The 17414-nt window shown below is 37.7% G+C and overlaps 1 protein-coding gene across 4 annotated transcripts in view; it reads left to right on the forward strand.

Annotated features, from left to right (window-relative positions):
- SNAP25 (synaptosome associated protein 25) overlaps positions 1-17414 on the forward strand; it is a 79077-nt gene that overhangs the window by 51582 nt on the left and 10081 nt on the right. For 3 of the 4 annotated variants that reach the window (XM_045833318.1, XM_045833319.1, XM_045833320.1), the window contains 3 exons: positions 288-329; positions 7405-7453; positions 14181-14298. In XM_045833318.1, coding sequence (XP_045689274.1) covers positions 288-329; positions 7405-7453; positions 14181-14298 — 209 coding nt within the window. Of the gene's footprint in view, positions 1-287; positions 330-7404; positions 7454-13901; positions 14020-14180; positions 14299-17414 lie in introns of all 4 variants that reach the window. The other variant, XM_045833321.1, reaches the window with a different exon arrangement.

Here is a 17414-nt window from a genome sequence, read left to right on the forward strand (position 1 = left end):
TTTCCAGATTATTTTTTCTCTGATATCCAGATCAGCTTCATATAGTTTTGATTTTATGAAGATCACCTTTAATGTAATTGCTTTAGGGAATCTTATTAGGTAGAAAGCCTGATAGGAAAGAGATTGAAAATGGGAAGAACCTTTGGGATTCAGCTACAAACAGAAAAGAATATGTGATAGTAACTCTTAGGGTTTCAGAAAAGGGAAAAATGTAGTTCTGTTTTCCCAAGACCTCTGTTCTGAATCCTGTACTTATGATGTTTATGTTTTTTTTTTTTTAATCTTAGTCGCTGGAAAGCACCCGTCGTATGCTGCAACTGGTTGAAGAGGTAAGGATTGACTGTCGTTTATGATAAACTAATCCTTTCACTCACATATTCTTTCCCTAGACCCTACTGCCTTTCCCTAAGTCATGATCCCATTGATTCCAGGCTTAATTGAGCCTACCCAGAAGCCATATGGTAAAGGAGATGCTGCATTGAAGTTGCCAGGTAGCCATTAAAGTATCCACTCTCCCAGCCCAGGCTGTCTTTACAATCTGAGAAGCAGAGAAGGATAGTATTTCCAAGTAAATGCTCCCATGAAATCATAAAAGATTCAATCACTTTAAACAAACCAGAGTGATTATTAATATACAAAGGAATTATCTATATAAAAGCCTATTTGTAGTGATTTTGATGCCCTTCAATTGCGTCTAATTTTGACACTCCCTTCTGTCTTTAGCCACATGTATGACTTTTTAAAATATGTACCCCTATAGGTATAACATTTTCAGAAATTGTTATGTTTTGAGTCAGGCACTGAAATTCATGAAACAAGAGAAATAACATAAAATTCATAAAATAAGAGGATAATTCTTTAATAAGGGGGAGATATTAAGACCAATCATGTAAACATAGAAACTCTTTTATATTCCTGACTCTGAATTGAACATCCATTGAAAGGCATGGTTAATAAATCCCAAACTATTTTTAAATGGGTAAAATAGGTCAGATAGCAATTACCGAATCAGAAGGCCATTTACAGTAAAATTCACTGATTCCAATTTGGGAGAGCAGCAGTCAACCAGGAAGAATAAATAGATTAATTGAACTTGTCCTTTGGGAGAGATGAAGTGGGAAAAGAATGGGGTGGGTTATATTTATCTTAAATGAATGAAATAAGCCTAATAGTTTTTATTCAGTGAGGTGCTATTTTAGCTATGGTTTGAAACTGATAATCAATATGTAAATGCATGTGTGGTTATCATTTTTTGAGATCTTGGAGGTTCTCTACCAGAATAATTAAATGAGCCAACTTGCCTCATGTCACTATAAATTGCTTATGCAATGACATGAACAAAAAAAAAAAAAAGATAAATTTTACAATGCTGAAAGGAAGAGCAGCTGCCTTTCCCACTATAGAAGCCAGCATCTCTTGTTTCTGCAACTTTAGCTTCTCATCCAGGAATGAAATATGATGGCTAAATGAGAATTGCCACAGGAGAAGTAAAGAGAGGTGAAACTAGGAGCTCCCAGGACACTTGAGAAGGGCAGGGAGATGGACTTAATAAAATCTGTTACCACTAAAAAGGACAATTTGAGTCTGTGATGTAGCACAAATTGGCACCCATAGGAGGGCAGGCTATTAAGGGACCCTCAGCAGCACAGGAAAGCAGCCTTTGCTTTCTAAATGAAGAGAAATTTTCCTTTGCTCTATCCTGGGAACTCCATTCATGCAGAAATACTCGAGGACCAAGGAGGCATATAATCTAATTCTAGAAATGCTGGAGAGGCTTTCAGGTGGATTTATTGTCCCTCAATCTGAGAGCAAGTGAAAAGAACAAACATTAGTAACATTTCTGTGTGAGCTCTGATGTTGACCTGAAGGGAGTCCAGAGTCCACTGACATAATTATCTTGATGCATCTTTATCATCTTCAACATAGCCTCCAAGTTCATCTTTTAAATTTTTTATTTACATGTATGTACATGTGAAGTATATTTCTAAAATAGCAGAACCATTACCAATTTGCTCACCTGAGCAATGTCAAAACACTGCCCAGAACGTGGAATGAAGTGGAGCGAATGCATCAGAAGGCATGACTTTGGCCCTGGTCAAGTCAGGGCACACGCGGGTTCGGTCCCTTGTTGGAGCATGTACGAGAGGCCACAATTGATGTTTCTCTCTCACATCAATGTCTCTCTCTCTCTCTCTCTCTCTCTCTCTCTCTCTCTCTTTCTCTCTCTCTCCTTTCCCCCTCTCAAAATTAAAAAAAAAACCCAAAAAAGTGCCACACCACTTTAAGCTGGCCCCTCACCCATCAGAGTTATTGAGCCACAGATATTTCTTGTTTGTGTCTTCTTAAATTGCAGGCATTGTCAGCCAGTTTTGAAAAGGGAGTGTCTGCTCTAATTTATTCTGACAGGAAGAAAGAATCTCAAATGCTCCATTCATTGAAGTAGGATTCTTGAATCATACATGTTTGCTTCTCTAAAGTGTTTCTTGATCAAACATGAAGTTGCATCTTAGAACAAAGAGCCAAACAAGTGGAAGCTCTCTCCTACCTCTAATAAGTGAGAGGAGGATATTAGACTTTCCCTGCTGAGGAAATTAGGAGCAAGCCATTATTACAGTAGATTGATCTGTTCTTACTTCTTTTGGGCTTATTTTATTTTTATGGTCAAACAGCTCTTATGTCTAGGGCATTGGCTATTCAGATGATATTCTGCTTTTCAATCAAAAAAGAAATTATCTTTAAAGAGAACGAGCATTAAATATTCATCAAGGGCAGAAATGATTTGATTTGGAAATCTGAGCATTGAAATACCGGGACCTTGCCCATGATCCCAAAGTGCATCACTGCTATATAATTTGAATTGAGCAGAATTTCTATTGAAATTCAGTCTCAAAGACAGAAAAGGTTACTCCTTGAATGATGTCTCCCAAAGACAAACAGTCTCACTTTCAGTGGAATGTCCAACTTCAAGCATTCTCTCATAGATTGTAGGGTATAACAGAGCTGCAAGGTACAGTCTTGTTTTTAGTAGAAGCCACCACATCAGCATTTCAAGGGTGATGTAAAGTTACACAGAGGTCAGTGGGGAAAGTTCAGAAGAGCTTAATGCCTATACAGATAAAAAGGTTAGAAATAACATAGCATTCGGTCCCCAGACTGGAGGTGGCTACTGCCTCTTTTGATGGATGCATTTCAACGAATGTGTATGGAATATCTAACTATGGAGATGGGAAGGAGATGAAAATTTATCTCATGCAGGCAAACAGCTGTGAAAACAGCTCTCCAAATTCAAGGCTGTACTTGCCTTAAGTGCATAAAGGAGACAATTACTTCTGGTGGGAGAGTCATGAATGTATCCTAAAGGAGTATTTGATGCCAGACAAGAAGATTAACTCTGCTATCACTAAATGCCATCTATACATGAATACATTGGGTTATGAAAACTCAGCCCAGGAAAAGCCACACTGTTTCAGGGGAGCTGATTCAGAAGCCTGGAGTGGTGCCTGGGGGTTCCCCAACATTTTATGGCTGTTTTAGCTTCTTTTCTTTTTATGCCAACTTATCTTTCAAGACACTTTGGCCATGAAAAGAGAACTCCCATTCCAAAGCTATAGCTGTGTCACGCCTGCCTTTCTGCTAAAATGGAAAATTCAGGCAGGGCAGCTGTTTTCTGACAGGCAGATGTGGGTCTTTTGGAACTCTGGCAGTGGCAGAGCACCTGGCCTCTGCTAGTTTGGGCTCAGATGTATTGGGCTGAGGGGAAAGCATCTCAGAATGACAAAAGAAAGACTTTAGAATGTTCTACAAACATGGTTTTAGTTCCTGTGCAAGAAAGGAAAAATAAAAATTGAGGGAAAAAGAAAAACAAGGCATGGACAAAAATCATTCACATCTCAAACTGCCCTGTTTTTAGGTATAAAATTGTCCTAGCAACCTAAAATAGAAAACAAGAATTGAGCTAAGATAAAAATAGAACCACCTCCTCTCACTCTTAACTATTAAAACATAATACTCTTTAAGGAAGAGGTGAAAATGATATTCTGCCTCCCCTGAGATACTGTCCCCAGCCCTGCCCAGCTCTTGCACAGCTGATAGTTTCCCCAAAGAACAATTCAGTTAGTTTGATAAAAGATGTCAGCAAAACAATGTAAATGTACATTCTAAAATGAAGCCAAATGTGCATTCTAAAATTTATTGAGAACCTACTATGTGCCAGGTTCTCATCATCAAGCTTTCATCATCAAGCATATGTTAGCTCACTCAATCCTTGCAGCCACCTTTCACTACTACAGTTGACCCTTGAACAATGCATGGGTTAGGTGTGCCCACCTCCTGTACTATCAAAAATTCAAGTAAAATTATAACATTTCGATCTCCATCTTACCAAGGAAGAAATGGAAGTACACACCAGTTAGGTACCTTGCTTGACACACACAAGTACAAATAGCAAAGATGAAATTAAAGTCCAGGTCTACCTGATTCCAGAGTGGGAATTTTTATGCACAGCACATAATTTCCTGTCCACCAGCAACTCTTACAATATTTCCTTTTTTTTTTTAGAATTCCACAAAAACCAGAAGGATCTAAAAATAAATTAAAATAAAATAAAAGCAATTCATTCTAAACTGATTGAGATTCCATACAAATTAAGTCCTTTATCTTAATGTACTCCTTCTTGAACTCACTCTCTCCCTTGAAATTGAACTTGTAGAAGCCTTTGCATTCCATAGCTCATTTTATCCTCCTAAGTAATCTGGGAAGTGAAAGAGCACTTTTTATTCTCATCAGAGAGCTGGGAAAGCGGAGAAACAGAACAGGTGACTCTAGAGCAACAGAATTGCTCAGAGAAGTCTAGAAATCAGACTTACTTACTCCCAGATCCCTGCTCCTTCCACCTGAACAAATTGTCACAACATGAAGCATAGCTGAGAAGCCATGTATTTGTCTACCTACCTTTTATTCTTAGTGCCGGTGCAGAATGGAGGCTCAACAACACAGTGAATGAATGAAGGAATGTATGTGTATATGAATGAGCAAGTGAGTGAATAAACAACCTACCAAACACCCAATCTTATTTGGCATCTCTACCCTTCTCTTAAAGATGAGAAAACATCCTGAAAGGTCAGATGACTGTTTCAGTCGTGCAGGTAGCTGCTGGCTGAGCTGAGAGCACAACCCAGCATTTCTGACTCCTTGGTCCCTGTTTACTGCTTCTGTTCTCCCAAGTTGGGGTAAACTCTTGCTCCTTTGGATTAGTTCTGTGAATCATTCCAGTATTGAAACATTTAGCACTAAATGGAACAAATGTGAAATTGTATTTTCAGAGCTCCATATAAAATAAAGGGCATAAGAGCATATCAAAAAAGTATAAACAGGTGAGAGATAGACTGACCCCACTGAAATCACTAACCTATTCCCACACACTGTCCCCCAACAGAATGGAACAAGAATCTTATGCATGGCCTGGAGTTGGGTGCTCTGAGGAGAACATGCTCTGTAGTGGCTCTGGGCTCATCAGAACTTGCATTGTCACATGCATATGCCTGAATAAGCCATCTGCTTTTTATAATTTGTTATCATAAGCAATAGCTAAAAATTGCAGAAAGGGGCAAAGAAATCATTAAAATAAAGGCTAGAGTAGACACATGTCCTTACAACATATTTAAGAAGAAGATTTTGAAATGTCTTCTGGGGTCTAGAATCTTGCTGCTCAGTGTGTCCTTGCACCGGCAGCATCAATATGGGAGAGCTAGTTAGAAATGCAGAATCTCAGGATCTATCCTAGGATCAGCGATCCACGGAATCAGGGTCCACATTTAAACAAGGTATTTCCTGTGCAGGGGACTCATGTGCACATTAAAGTTTGAGAAAGAGTGGTCTAGAAGCTTCTGATGGTAGTGGATAATAATGGTATTTTTAGTTTGTCTAGATATCCTGCTATAGATGTACTTTCTGAAGGTACTTATTTTATAAACACTTCTCTAATGCTGAATATAGGCCTGGCATCATGCTCTCACATGCCACATATTAACTCATTTAATTTGCATAATAACTCAATGACCTAGTAACTATTATTATATATGACAAATGAGAAAACTGAAGCAAAGAGCAATTAAGACATTTGTGTGAAGTATCATAGCTAGAAAATGAAATCATGAGGAATTCCAGAGTAGAGTCTGGCTCTAAAATTGGTGCCATCCATCAATCTCCAAACTATAGCCTGATTTCACAATTAAAGCTGAGCCAAATGTGTTCAAAAGTAAGGTAGACTTTTGTGTCTGGGAGAGTTAACTCATCACATTCTCTGAAATGCGGAATTATAAAAGGTCACAGAAATCACTTAGTATTTTACTTAATTTTTGGAAGCACTATTGGAATTGAATTGTTAAAATGCTGTTTTTTAAAAAACACCCTCTGTTGACCTCCACTAAATATCTCTCTCTTTCTTAGCTTAAAATAAGCCATGGAAAATAAATGAGGTTGTGATAAATGTCTTATTTTAGAATTTATTTTAGATGATACAGGAATTTTCCTTGAAAAACAATTAACTCAAACTGTAAGCATCACCATTTTATTAACTGTTTGTACTTATTAACAGTTACCTTATGAAACAGAAGGTCTTCCATTGAGAACTGTAATGAAGACTGTTATAAAGCTCATGAGTAAATTACTTCATTATATTATTGTGCAGAATTTTATATTTCATAATAAAGGAATTTAGATTTCATCTGAAATAAAATTATATTTATTTTAGATTATTCCAAAATTCTTTTCTTCTGAAATTTTATCAGAATAATCTTTATTTCTCATCTGCCAATTCCTTTTCTAAATCTTACAGAAGAATGAGTTTTCTTCTGAGCTGTCTTTCTCAGTTTTTTTAAAACAATCTTTTCCTTTGATAAATCTAAAAATCTCACCCCCCCTCCCAGGACTCGTACACATCTTTCGCGTAGGTGGCATTCCTCCCCAATTTACTGAAGAAGGCTTTCTGATATATGGCTCCAGAAAAGAAGATTTAGTCTAGAAGATTTTGTAAGATTAGCTTTCTGTGGTTGGTGTTATGAAAATGTAGGTGTTTGTATTTTCCAAATATAAAATTATTAAGTATAATATTAAGTATATGTATTCCAATTCTATTCCAAGCCCTATCTGCAACCCTGTCTGTGGAGACCGAGCTGTAGCCCCCTTCTCCTCACCTGAGAATCCCTGATAGAGCAAGTCCACAGGTTACCCATTCCTCTGAGTCCCTCCTGAGCCCCTAATACTCTTGCCATGTTTCTTCCCTTTTTTTCTTGGATCCTTCTTCATTTTCCATTTCTAATAGAGCTAATTGTCCCCTTACTGATTTTTCTTTCTCTCTTTTCTCTCTAACTCTTTTTCTACTTTGCTACCATTCTTGGAATATAGAGTAAAGATGCTGGTATCAGGACTTTGGTTATGTTGGATGAACAAGGAGGTAAGTCGAGATTTTTTCAGTAAGAACAATTTTTCATCTAAATGAAGTACATAAAAATACATGCATACACAGATAGTCATTTTGACATGTATTAAAGACACATATGAATATGAGTACTATAGAGTTTTTATTACCTTGCCTTTTTTCATTTTGTCTGTTGAAAAGATTGGTAAAGGTAAATGTATGGAAATGTTGAGGCCTTTATGATTAAATGCATGACACTAACCTCCCTGTTTTATATGGTGGGGTAATATTTATTATTTGTTTTGTTGGTTTTTAAATTATAGTATTTTAGACAGCGTGAGAATCCTTTTATTTCCCTATTTCCAATCTTTCCCATAAATTTCATTTTCTTCTAAAAATTGTTAGAATGAGAGAATAGTATATATATCATGCTGTCCATTTCTTTTTACCATCCTAAGTCAGTAGCTGGCCATTCTGATTTCTGAGTTATTATGGAGATGCCTTAAATAACTGTGTGCTATTTTTAACATGTTATATGCTAATGGGGATCATTGGAAGATGGGAAATTGAGCCAATTGAAATATTAGACCTGTTTTTAAAACTATGGAGACTCTAGAAGCAATGAAAATCAGAGGGCCAACATTTTAATGTAGCATCTGCAGGTGGAATCAAGAAGGACAGTATAGAACTTTTTCTTTGTCTCAATACATGTAGTCATATGGTGATGATTTATGTAATTTTAGCCACAAGTTAGTTACCTGATTTCATTCTGAGTTCTAATAGTAATAACAGATTTTTGAGAAAATTTTATCTTTATCATGTTTTATGAAAGCATTAGAAAATTCTTCAGAATCATGAAAAAGTTTTATAGCATCAAAGATAAAAATATAAAACTCATAATAATTTATTCACAAGTTGTTAAATAAGCTGTTGTGAGATACCATAATCAAACTTGTAAGTTGTTATGAATGTTTTATATTTTTATCTTTGTTTATGGGGTACCATAAACAACTCTAAGCAAAAACCTCAAGCTGGGAAAAATGTTCCCATGCAGATAAAAGACATAAAGCATTTTTCTGAAGTAAAAGAGTCTTTGCATATCATCAAAGAAAAAGGCAACAAACTGAAATAAAAATGGATGTCAGTTATAAATCATCAGTTTACAAACAGACATATGAAACCATGCTTCAACCAGCAACAATAATAACATACCACTCTTTAGCAGACTGACACAGATTTTTTAAATTTACAATCACCAGTGCTGTGAATATGTTTGAAAAACACTAACTCTCATTCTAGAGATGGGCACTATAGTCTATTAACAAATGTTTGAAAAACAGTTTAATAATATTTTCAAATTTTGAAGTGCAACCATCTTTGACCAAGACATTCCACTGCAAATGTACATTGACAATTACATAAAGAAAAATGTACATGACTTACCTGTAATCATGTAAAACTGGAAACAGCCTAAATGTCTGTCAGTGGAGAGACCAACCAAATGAATTATGCTATGAAAAATACCTTGCAACCATTTGTTATAGGGCAGGGGACATGCAGGGACTGGCTAAAGGTGTATCATTGGGGTTGTCTGGGAAGCAAATGCTGAGAATCAGTTAAAAGTGCATGAGATTTATCAGGGAAATGTGTGATGAGTTGAGGGGAGAGGAGGTGTAGTCAGGGAAAGCCTCCTGACTGTGAGGTGAATCTGACACAAGAGGAGAAGAGGGGAGAAGGAAAATTGAATAGGAAGGGTGTTAAATGCAGTACTGCAGTACTGAGATGATGACATCTCAGCCAGGCCAGCTGGAAGCCCAGGAGCAAAGACTACCCAAAGAACAGCTCCACATTGGGCAGGAATGCTTTAGCTCTGGTAATGCCATTGTGCTCAGCTGTTGGCTAGAAGCACCCTGGGGACAGCATGGACTCCACGCAAATGCTGTGGCAGATCCCACTGGTGCAGCATCTGGAGGTGTCAGCTAAACACCTCCTCCCAGTAGGGTCCCTCTTGAAGGGACATATAAGGGGCGAACCCTCATGGCTGTCATGTAAGGATTTATGCTTCTATATTATTTGTTTGTATTCAAAATCTTCAATAAATATATACCAATCAGTCAATAAAATAAAAAAAATATTTGAAAGCAATTGAACATCAACCCCAATGTTTCCCCCAATTTTTAAAATACAAATTGTCAAGATTTATATGCAAATAAATGAGTCTAGTGGAGTTGTAGTTTTCGGAAATTACAATGGCTGTGGCAGTCTTCAGAACTCCCCAAATAATTTTGCTATAGTTGTAAGATTTACTGGTTTAATCTCTGTAGTGGTGTTCCAGACTTTGAAACTCAGGATGCAGCTAGACATTGTTTGTTTTTAAATTAAGCAGCAGATGTCCATATGGAAGAGTGGCACCCCATTTCCAGAGCTAAATTGATACATATACATTCAAATAATTACAGTTCTGCCTTATTAACTCTCTTAGGTAACTATTTGAGTGTGAAGAGGGTAAAAGAAAAAGGAGCATTGCAATAGAAGAAAAGGCTGGGCAAAAGTTTAGGAAAATGTCTTTTATCCCCTTAACTATAAAGCACTGACATAAAATCATGGAAAATAATATATACAAATATGAGATCAAAAAGAGAGAAAGTGAGTAACATGCTTAATGAATTGCAAAGTTCATTTTACTTTGATGAAAAAAAATCTAGAGATAAAATTTGCCAAATTGTCATACAAATGCAAAAATGTATTATTCTTAGCACAAATGATTCCCAGAAACGTCCACATACTGTTCCCTGAGAAGCAAAACAGAATAGCAGATTTTCCCCACAAGATAGTTAATGTTCTCAGCTAAAACATTTCAGTTGTAGCCACACCACAGTAACTGCTGAATTCCTCAGTTAAATGTGCTTCACACGTTCTATTTATAGTATAATAGGAGATGAGGACCTTTTTAAAATTATGACTGAGCATAAGTCAACAACTATCTTCACTACCATCATAAATGCATTTTAATTCTGCCTATGCTGTATTTAGTTGTTTAGATCAGTAACTGCTTTAAAATTTCTCTCCAGTTATGCCCTAGTACTTCTGTCTATGCCTGAATACTAAAGGTGTTGACTGTTTCAATCTTCAGCTGCACAGGACACCCTGGAAACCATCATCCTCCTAAAGAACCATTCCAGGTTGCCCAGCTAAATGAGTCCACTCAGAAATTCCTTACTGAATATTTGTTTTATACCCAGGTATCAGGAGACACCAAGGAGCACCAAGCATGACAGACAGCCCTGGAAATGTACTGAGTCCTGGGACTTTTCTTGTCTCCAAGAGAATCCCATTGAAACAACCTTAGCACTAATGTGTGATGACTTAACTTTTCACTTACTTATTTCTTGTTCCTTTTGTTGGTCTTTGCTCGGATATATGTTTGTTTTGATGCTGAAGCTGTAGCTTTTGGGAAAAATCTCCTGGGATCAACTCTAAACTAAACAGTAAAATCATTGACCCCTGGTTAGAAAACTAAAGACAAAGTAAAGCTTCATCCAGAGAGCTTGCTGACTTTCTTAAAAGGTGCAAAAAATGTAGTATTTGTGAAGACATCCTTCTTGCTAAAGTCCATTCACCAATATGTTATCAATAACTAAAGCTGTAACTGTCCAATATGGTAGCACATGTGGTTATTTAAAATTTATTTAAATGAATTTTCATATGTTCAACAATGCCAAGAAAAATGAAAATCATATAGACAGCATTCATTTTATAACTGGAGGTACTCTTGAATGCTTGCACACTGATCTATAGCATTGATGTCTTGCTATTTTTTTACCAAGTTGGGGATTCCAAGGGCCCTGTATGCCTTACTTGAGTAAGATTAGTAGAACAGATGACTAAATTTTTATCTCTGGGCATACTGCCCTTGGTGGATTTATCACAAGTATCCAGTCATCCAAACATGGTAGAAAAAATTTAAGCTCTTGTCAAAACACATAGTGTTATCTAGTGGAATACCTCTTCTGGCTGAAAATGTTATTGTCCTTCCCAGCTCCAAAAACACAGAGACATGAGCCAGAAAGCAAACTCAGGGAGTGAAAGAGCATTCAGCCCTAGACACTGCATGACTCCAGTCTCCAAGAAGCTGCTGTCCACCTCAGAATGGAATGAGGATATTGGTCATTTTCAAGGATTTCCTGAGAAATGTCTTCATAGAAATTATTGGTGTGCTCAGAAGTCCCAATATGCTTAACATAGCCACAAACATAACATATACCCTAAAAATTAATATTATTGCTAGAATATCTGTGAGAAAATGGTTCCATGATATTTTTTAAATTAAGCATTTGACTTACAATTATGTATAAAGATGCACTCAACCAACATTCGTAGCTATAAAATAATTTTCTGAATCAACTTTTCTGAAAGAGCTTTAGAATCCTCTCTTAGCTGTGACCTTACTGAACAAGCCAGAGACCATGGCAGAACACAGCTCTCAGAACATGGATTTGGATCTGCTTGTTTTTATCTTTTAATTTGAATTATTTAGTTCAGAAGTCCAATTCTTGTGGGCCAATTTTTCTGTTACCTCCTAATCCCTGGAGACACAGTGCATGGATTTCCTGTAATATAATCAGAGTTAATATTTTGATAAAAAATATGAACTCAAGAGAACTCTCCAGGAAGAGCAAATGTCTTAATATATACATATCCCCAGGCCAGAATTTGTATGTATTTCAGCTGTCATTAGTTGAATCCAACAGGCTTTCTTCCCCCTGAGCCCAGCCATTCCTTCAATCTCATCTCAACCCAGAACTCCAGGAAGCCATTAGCAACTATTCGATTGGGGTTTGGCACCCTATTTTTGTCTGTACTTACCATGGTTCTTCTTTTGATTATGTTGATTGGTTCCAACCCCCCAATCTCTTCATTTGATAGTTAATTTGACCTACAAACTAATTTATTTCATTTTAGCTTTTTTTTTTCAAGCTAGTCTTGAAGACCTTAATTACTATACCTGCATTTATTCAGCAAAAGGTCACCAGCACTACACTGTTATTTCCTAAAGCTATCTAGTACTGGATGAACATTGAAATTTTGTGTTCATTGGTCATCTGAAAAGCATAGCAGAAACAGCAGGTTCCTAACAATCTGAATTCTGTTCCCCAGCCTCACAAAATAGAAAACAATAAGCTCTTGTTTTCCAAATGGACAGTCTCCCCAGTTCGGGTCACTAGTGAACCTTTGTTTTTCAGAATGACAATTTCACTGTACCATTTAATGTGAAATTGTTTTTAAGTGATTATTTATGCCCATAGACTAGAAACGTATTTGTCAGTTTTATCCTAATCATGCCCTTACTCCCAGAAGTATAGGCATGCATGCATGAAAGTATGGACAAAAAGAGGAATGGAAGTGTAATTATGTTTTGTAATTAGACAACCAAGATGTCCCATTGCTGCTTTCCTTTAATAGTCTTAAAAGCTATTTTAAAAATCCTTTCATTGAATTTGTAGTTTACTCAACTTGGTGACGCAACTTTTGAAAAATTAATCAAGTCAGTGTATATAACTCTGGCAACCTAGAAGTATAATTAGTTTTTATAGCTATCGATCTACGTCTTCAATACACTGAGGTCAGCTTTGCTGGCAACGATGATTCAGTGCTGTTCTAAGTTCCAGTCCACTGCTCCTCCTCCTGAGACTCATGTGCTCATTTCCTCTGCTCTCCAACTGTGGCTAGGATCTAGCAGGCCCTCCATGGTAGAGAATGGAAGATCAGAGGACAGAGAAGTGAAACACCTCCCAAGGCCCTCATAGCAAATAAGTCATACAAAGAAGGATGAACTGAAATATTCCAGTCCTTGTAAAGTTGTGTGCAGGTGTAGCTGTTTTTACAGCTTCTCTTAATTAAGTATTCAAAACTAAACACTACCCACAAGCTGCTTTTAGCTAGATGGCCACAGCTAGGAGAAAAAAGGTCCAGAACCCATTGCCAATGATCACTTTAGTTGTTGTTATCCACCCCTCTCCAAAAAGATACATTCTACTTCCAACCCTTACATGGTTGAGGATGCTTAAAAAAACCATGATAGAGACATTGTTAAGGATGAAGCAAATATTTTGTCTGGTAGCATTAAATCTCAACACCTATCACACGAACTAACGCTCTGTTTTTCATTCACTTGGGTTTCACTGGCATCTGAGTAAGTGAATCTGCTGTGCTTTTTTCCTGGACACTCAAAATCAGACAGGCTTACATACCCCATCCCATCATGTCTGAATTACAAATAATTTTGAGCATCATTTTTGTTCATTTCCTTCTTTCCGTGCCTACATAGGGCAACAGAAGTAGTATACAGCAATGCATCCACTTGGACAATGCATTGTAATATCTCTCCTTATCTTTCAATTCCATTTCACATAGTCATTTCTCATGTTCTGTTTGAAACCCCCAAAAAATTCATTCCACACTGTCATCCCTCTGTCCTAACCAGAACAACTCGATCGTGTTGAAGAAGGCATGAACCATATCAACCAAGACATGAAGGAGGCCGAGAAAAATTTAAAAGATTTAGGGAAATGCTGTGGCCTTTTCATATGTCCTTGTAACAAGTAGGTACTGGGTACCAGCTCTAATCTGTGGCGTCCAGTTTTCTTTCTTTCTTTTTTTTTCTTTTTTAATGTCAAAGTGAATGTCTGAAGTTTTGTCTTTTTTTCTTTGTCCTTTTCCATCTGCTTCATTCTGTGGGGATAAAATACTTGTGTTTAATCAGAACAACTGGAACGCATTGAGGAAGGGATGGACCAAATCAATAAGGACATGAAAGAAGCAGAAAAGAATTTGACGGACCTAGGAAAATTCTGCGGGCTTTGTGTGTGTCCCTGTAACAAGTAGGTGCTGCCTGCCTGCCTGAAGCTTTGGTTTCCCAAGGCCCATCTCCAAGCCTTGAAAAGCTCATTCCTGCCAGGCACAAAGACAGGATGAGCATGTGGCATGCAGAACAGATCAATACCGTCTCCAATGCATTCATCTCATAGCATAGATGATATTAGTGGGAGTTACTGTTGATGCATTAAAAATCAGGCATACTACAGTGAAAGCTTCACTGTCAGCAACTTTTATTGATGAACGTTTCAACATTTTCCAGAAAGTGTACTTCGAGGCAGAGACTAGCCTCAAGAGAGAGTCACCCAGTGAATTTCATTTTCTCCCAACCCCAAAAGTCAAAATTGCAGATTTAGAAAAGACTGGGACTAAGTTTAGAAGATGAGAAGCACATATATCAAGGTTTGATTTTGCAGAAGTAAACAAGACAGGAAATTTGGCCCAGGTAAGCATTCTGTAAGTTAGAGTCTATGACAACGATTCACCCTCTCAACTGCCCGCCAGTTGCCAAACTTGATCAGTGATTAGACAAGAGATGACGAAGCCATACCCAAGGTGGAGGGAGGCAAGTAGTCCTTCAGCAAGAAGTGCTCAAGCCTTACCCAAATTGGACCCATCCCTCTCAAATTCTCCCTCTTGGAAGATCTACCTGTACACTGGCCGAAATGTTGAAATGTGTAGATTTTGCATGCACAACATTACAACACATTCAACTGTTCTCAAGGTTCTGCAACGCTTTTTTGGAATGTAGCAGAAATGTGACATGTGGTTATAAGGGTTTGCGACAGAAGGAACCTGAAAATGAGGGTTCTGGAAGATAGTCTCATTTGACTAGCTGTGGAAAAAAATGCATGAGTGGATTGTCCTACATGCATTTGGAAAATTAAACCCATTACATGACCTCCCTTACCCCTCCCACTTCCCTTTAAATAGAAACCTTTTTCCTAAAAGCTTTCCTGATCTTAGCTTTTAGAATAGAAATTGATGTGATTTCTAGCTAATTATATGACCATTCACGTCCTTTAAACTTTGAGGCTGATCTAAAATATCCCACTTCCTGTTTAGGAGGGGGAGGGGCTCAATTTACAAATAAATTTAAAACTTCTTTTTAAAAAGAATGATCTACAGTAAAGCATGATTAACTGGAATCTAGCTAACTGGAACCCTCAAATGTATTTACATTTTTGTTCCCTTCCACTTTTGGCAAAAAGAGACAAATGAACAAAGGGGGGGAAATTAACATCAGAAATTGAAAATGGGCAATCTGGGTAGCTTGGATTCTTTCACATAGTCTTCGTTCTGTAACTTCCACATCTAGGAGAACCAAACAATAAGAGGTGATCTTCAGAGGAAATGCCATTAGACACATGAAGAGAAACCATAACTGAGAAAAGATTTGATCACATTCACTACCCTAAGACTAAGGCAAGAAAGTGGCTCAAGAATTTAACTGATAATCACCAATTACCCTCAAACAAAATTTTCCTCCATGGCCCACTGTTAATTAAGAAAGTCACATAATTCACTAAAATGACTTGTTTCAAAGCATTCCAGTTAGTCAAGATTTCACTGTATATCTTTCAGTGGCTACTTGCCACCAAGGGAGATTTCTACCTGTTTTATAATAAATTCCAAAAGACATATTTTCCCCATTCATCAACTGAGTATAGAGAAAGAACCGAGGCAGGTCCCCTTAGGATGGATTCTAATGTTTGGATGAAATGATGACCCCTACAAATTCCACATATTAGTGGGCACAGATTTCTTACTGCACAGGAGACCCTATCTGAGCTTCAAAGCTTGACCGAAGTGTTCCCTTTGTGTGTAAATAATGCTGTAAAAACCATGTGTCACAACGCAGTGTCTGGTGGTGCCCTGGACTCTCTGGGGGCTTCGCCCTGTCTCGGCATGTTTCGAAGGATTATGGTAGATGTACGGCAGTTATGTGAGTCTATGTGCAGCATTGTGAGTGCAGTGATTTGCCTTCTTTCGGAAACGCAAACTTTCCTACCCCCTTGACTTTGCCAAAGATGGTATACCAGACATTTACATAGCAGAAAACATCACCAGGTCCAGGTAACTTCTTTTAATGTGAGGAAGAAGGGGATGGGAAATTGGCGGGGGGGAACAAAGCAGACACTGAGCTCTATTAAATTAGTTTTTGGATCCTGTCCCACTGAGCCCATGGCCCAGTGGCCCATGGTTCTTTAGCACAGTAAATTATGACAGCTCTAAGGGCTGTGGCTTTATATATTAGATTGTGGGAGTTATTGAGATTGTATCTGTACAATTTTCTAATATGTCTCCAGGGTTGTTTGTTCTCCAATTAAGTTTTAATAGTAGAGCCAGTTTTAAGAGAGAGCTGTGGTTGTCTAGTTAAAATTTTAAAAAGTAGGGGTAAGTGTCTTTAATAGAAATTATGAAAATGGGACCAAAGGAAGTGTTTTCATTTTTGGACTACAAGGTGTATGATTTCTACTATGCAAAGAACCTAACAACATCTTTGATTGCCTTAAATTACAACACACACACACCAAAATAAGCTGCACATGTTTCTATTGGGCACAACAGGTATGCCTGGATTTTAAGTTTCTCTCCAAGGCAGCTCAGTGAAATATGGCCCGTGAAGACCACACCAGTTCCAGACCACTCCCCTCGTGCCACATCCAGGATAGCTTGAAGTAGGAGTTTGTACTCACTCCCACCCTGCCCTTGAGACCGACAAAGAAGCAATTGAAACTGCGTTTCAAATCCTCATGAAGGCTATTACTGTCCTGCTAGTGCCTTTTTCGAGAATGGTCAACTTCTGGAGTAGTTTGGCTTAATGAGAATGCTTCACTTTCTACTCATGCCTGTAGCTGGTGCATGAAGATTATGTAGAGGGGTTTTCCATTTTGATGCTAGATGGCTTGTTCTTTCTTCTATTTTCCTGCATTCATTTCACTACGCCTCTTTTACTTTTTGTCTCTGTGGACAAAGGTTTGTACATCAACTCTGGATGTATGGTGACTGTTTGGAAGTACCGATATATTATCTAATTCAGATCATGTTAGAGGCAACTCAGAGACCATCACCCTTGGCCAACCACCAATCCTTTATGTCCTTCATGCAGAGTTGGAAT

Source organism: Phyllostomus hastatus, unplaced genomic scaffold (assembly GCF_019186645.2).
Source record: "Phyllostomus hastatus isolate PE091 unplaced genomic scaffold, TTU_PhHast_1.1 phas_contig_17, whole genome shotgun sequence".
NCBI classification, from domain to species: domain Eukaryota; kingdom Metazoa; phylum Chordata; class Mammalia; order Chiroptera; family Phyllostomidae; genus Phyllostomus; species Phyllostomus hastatus.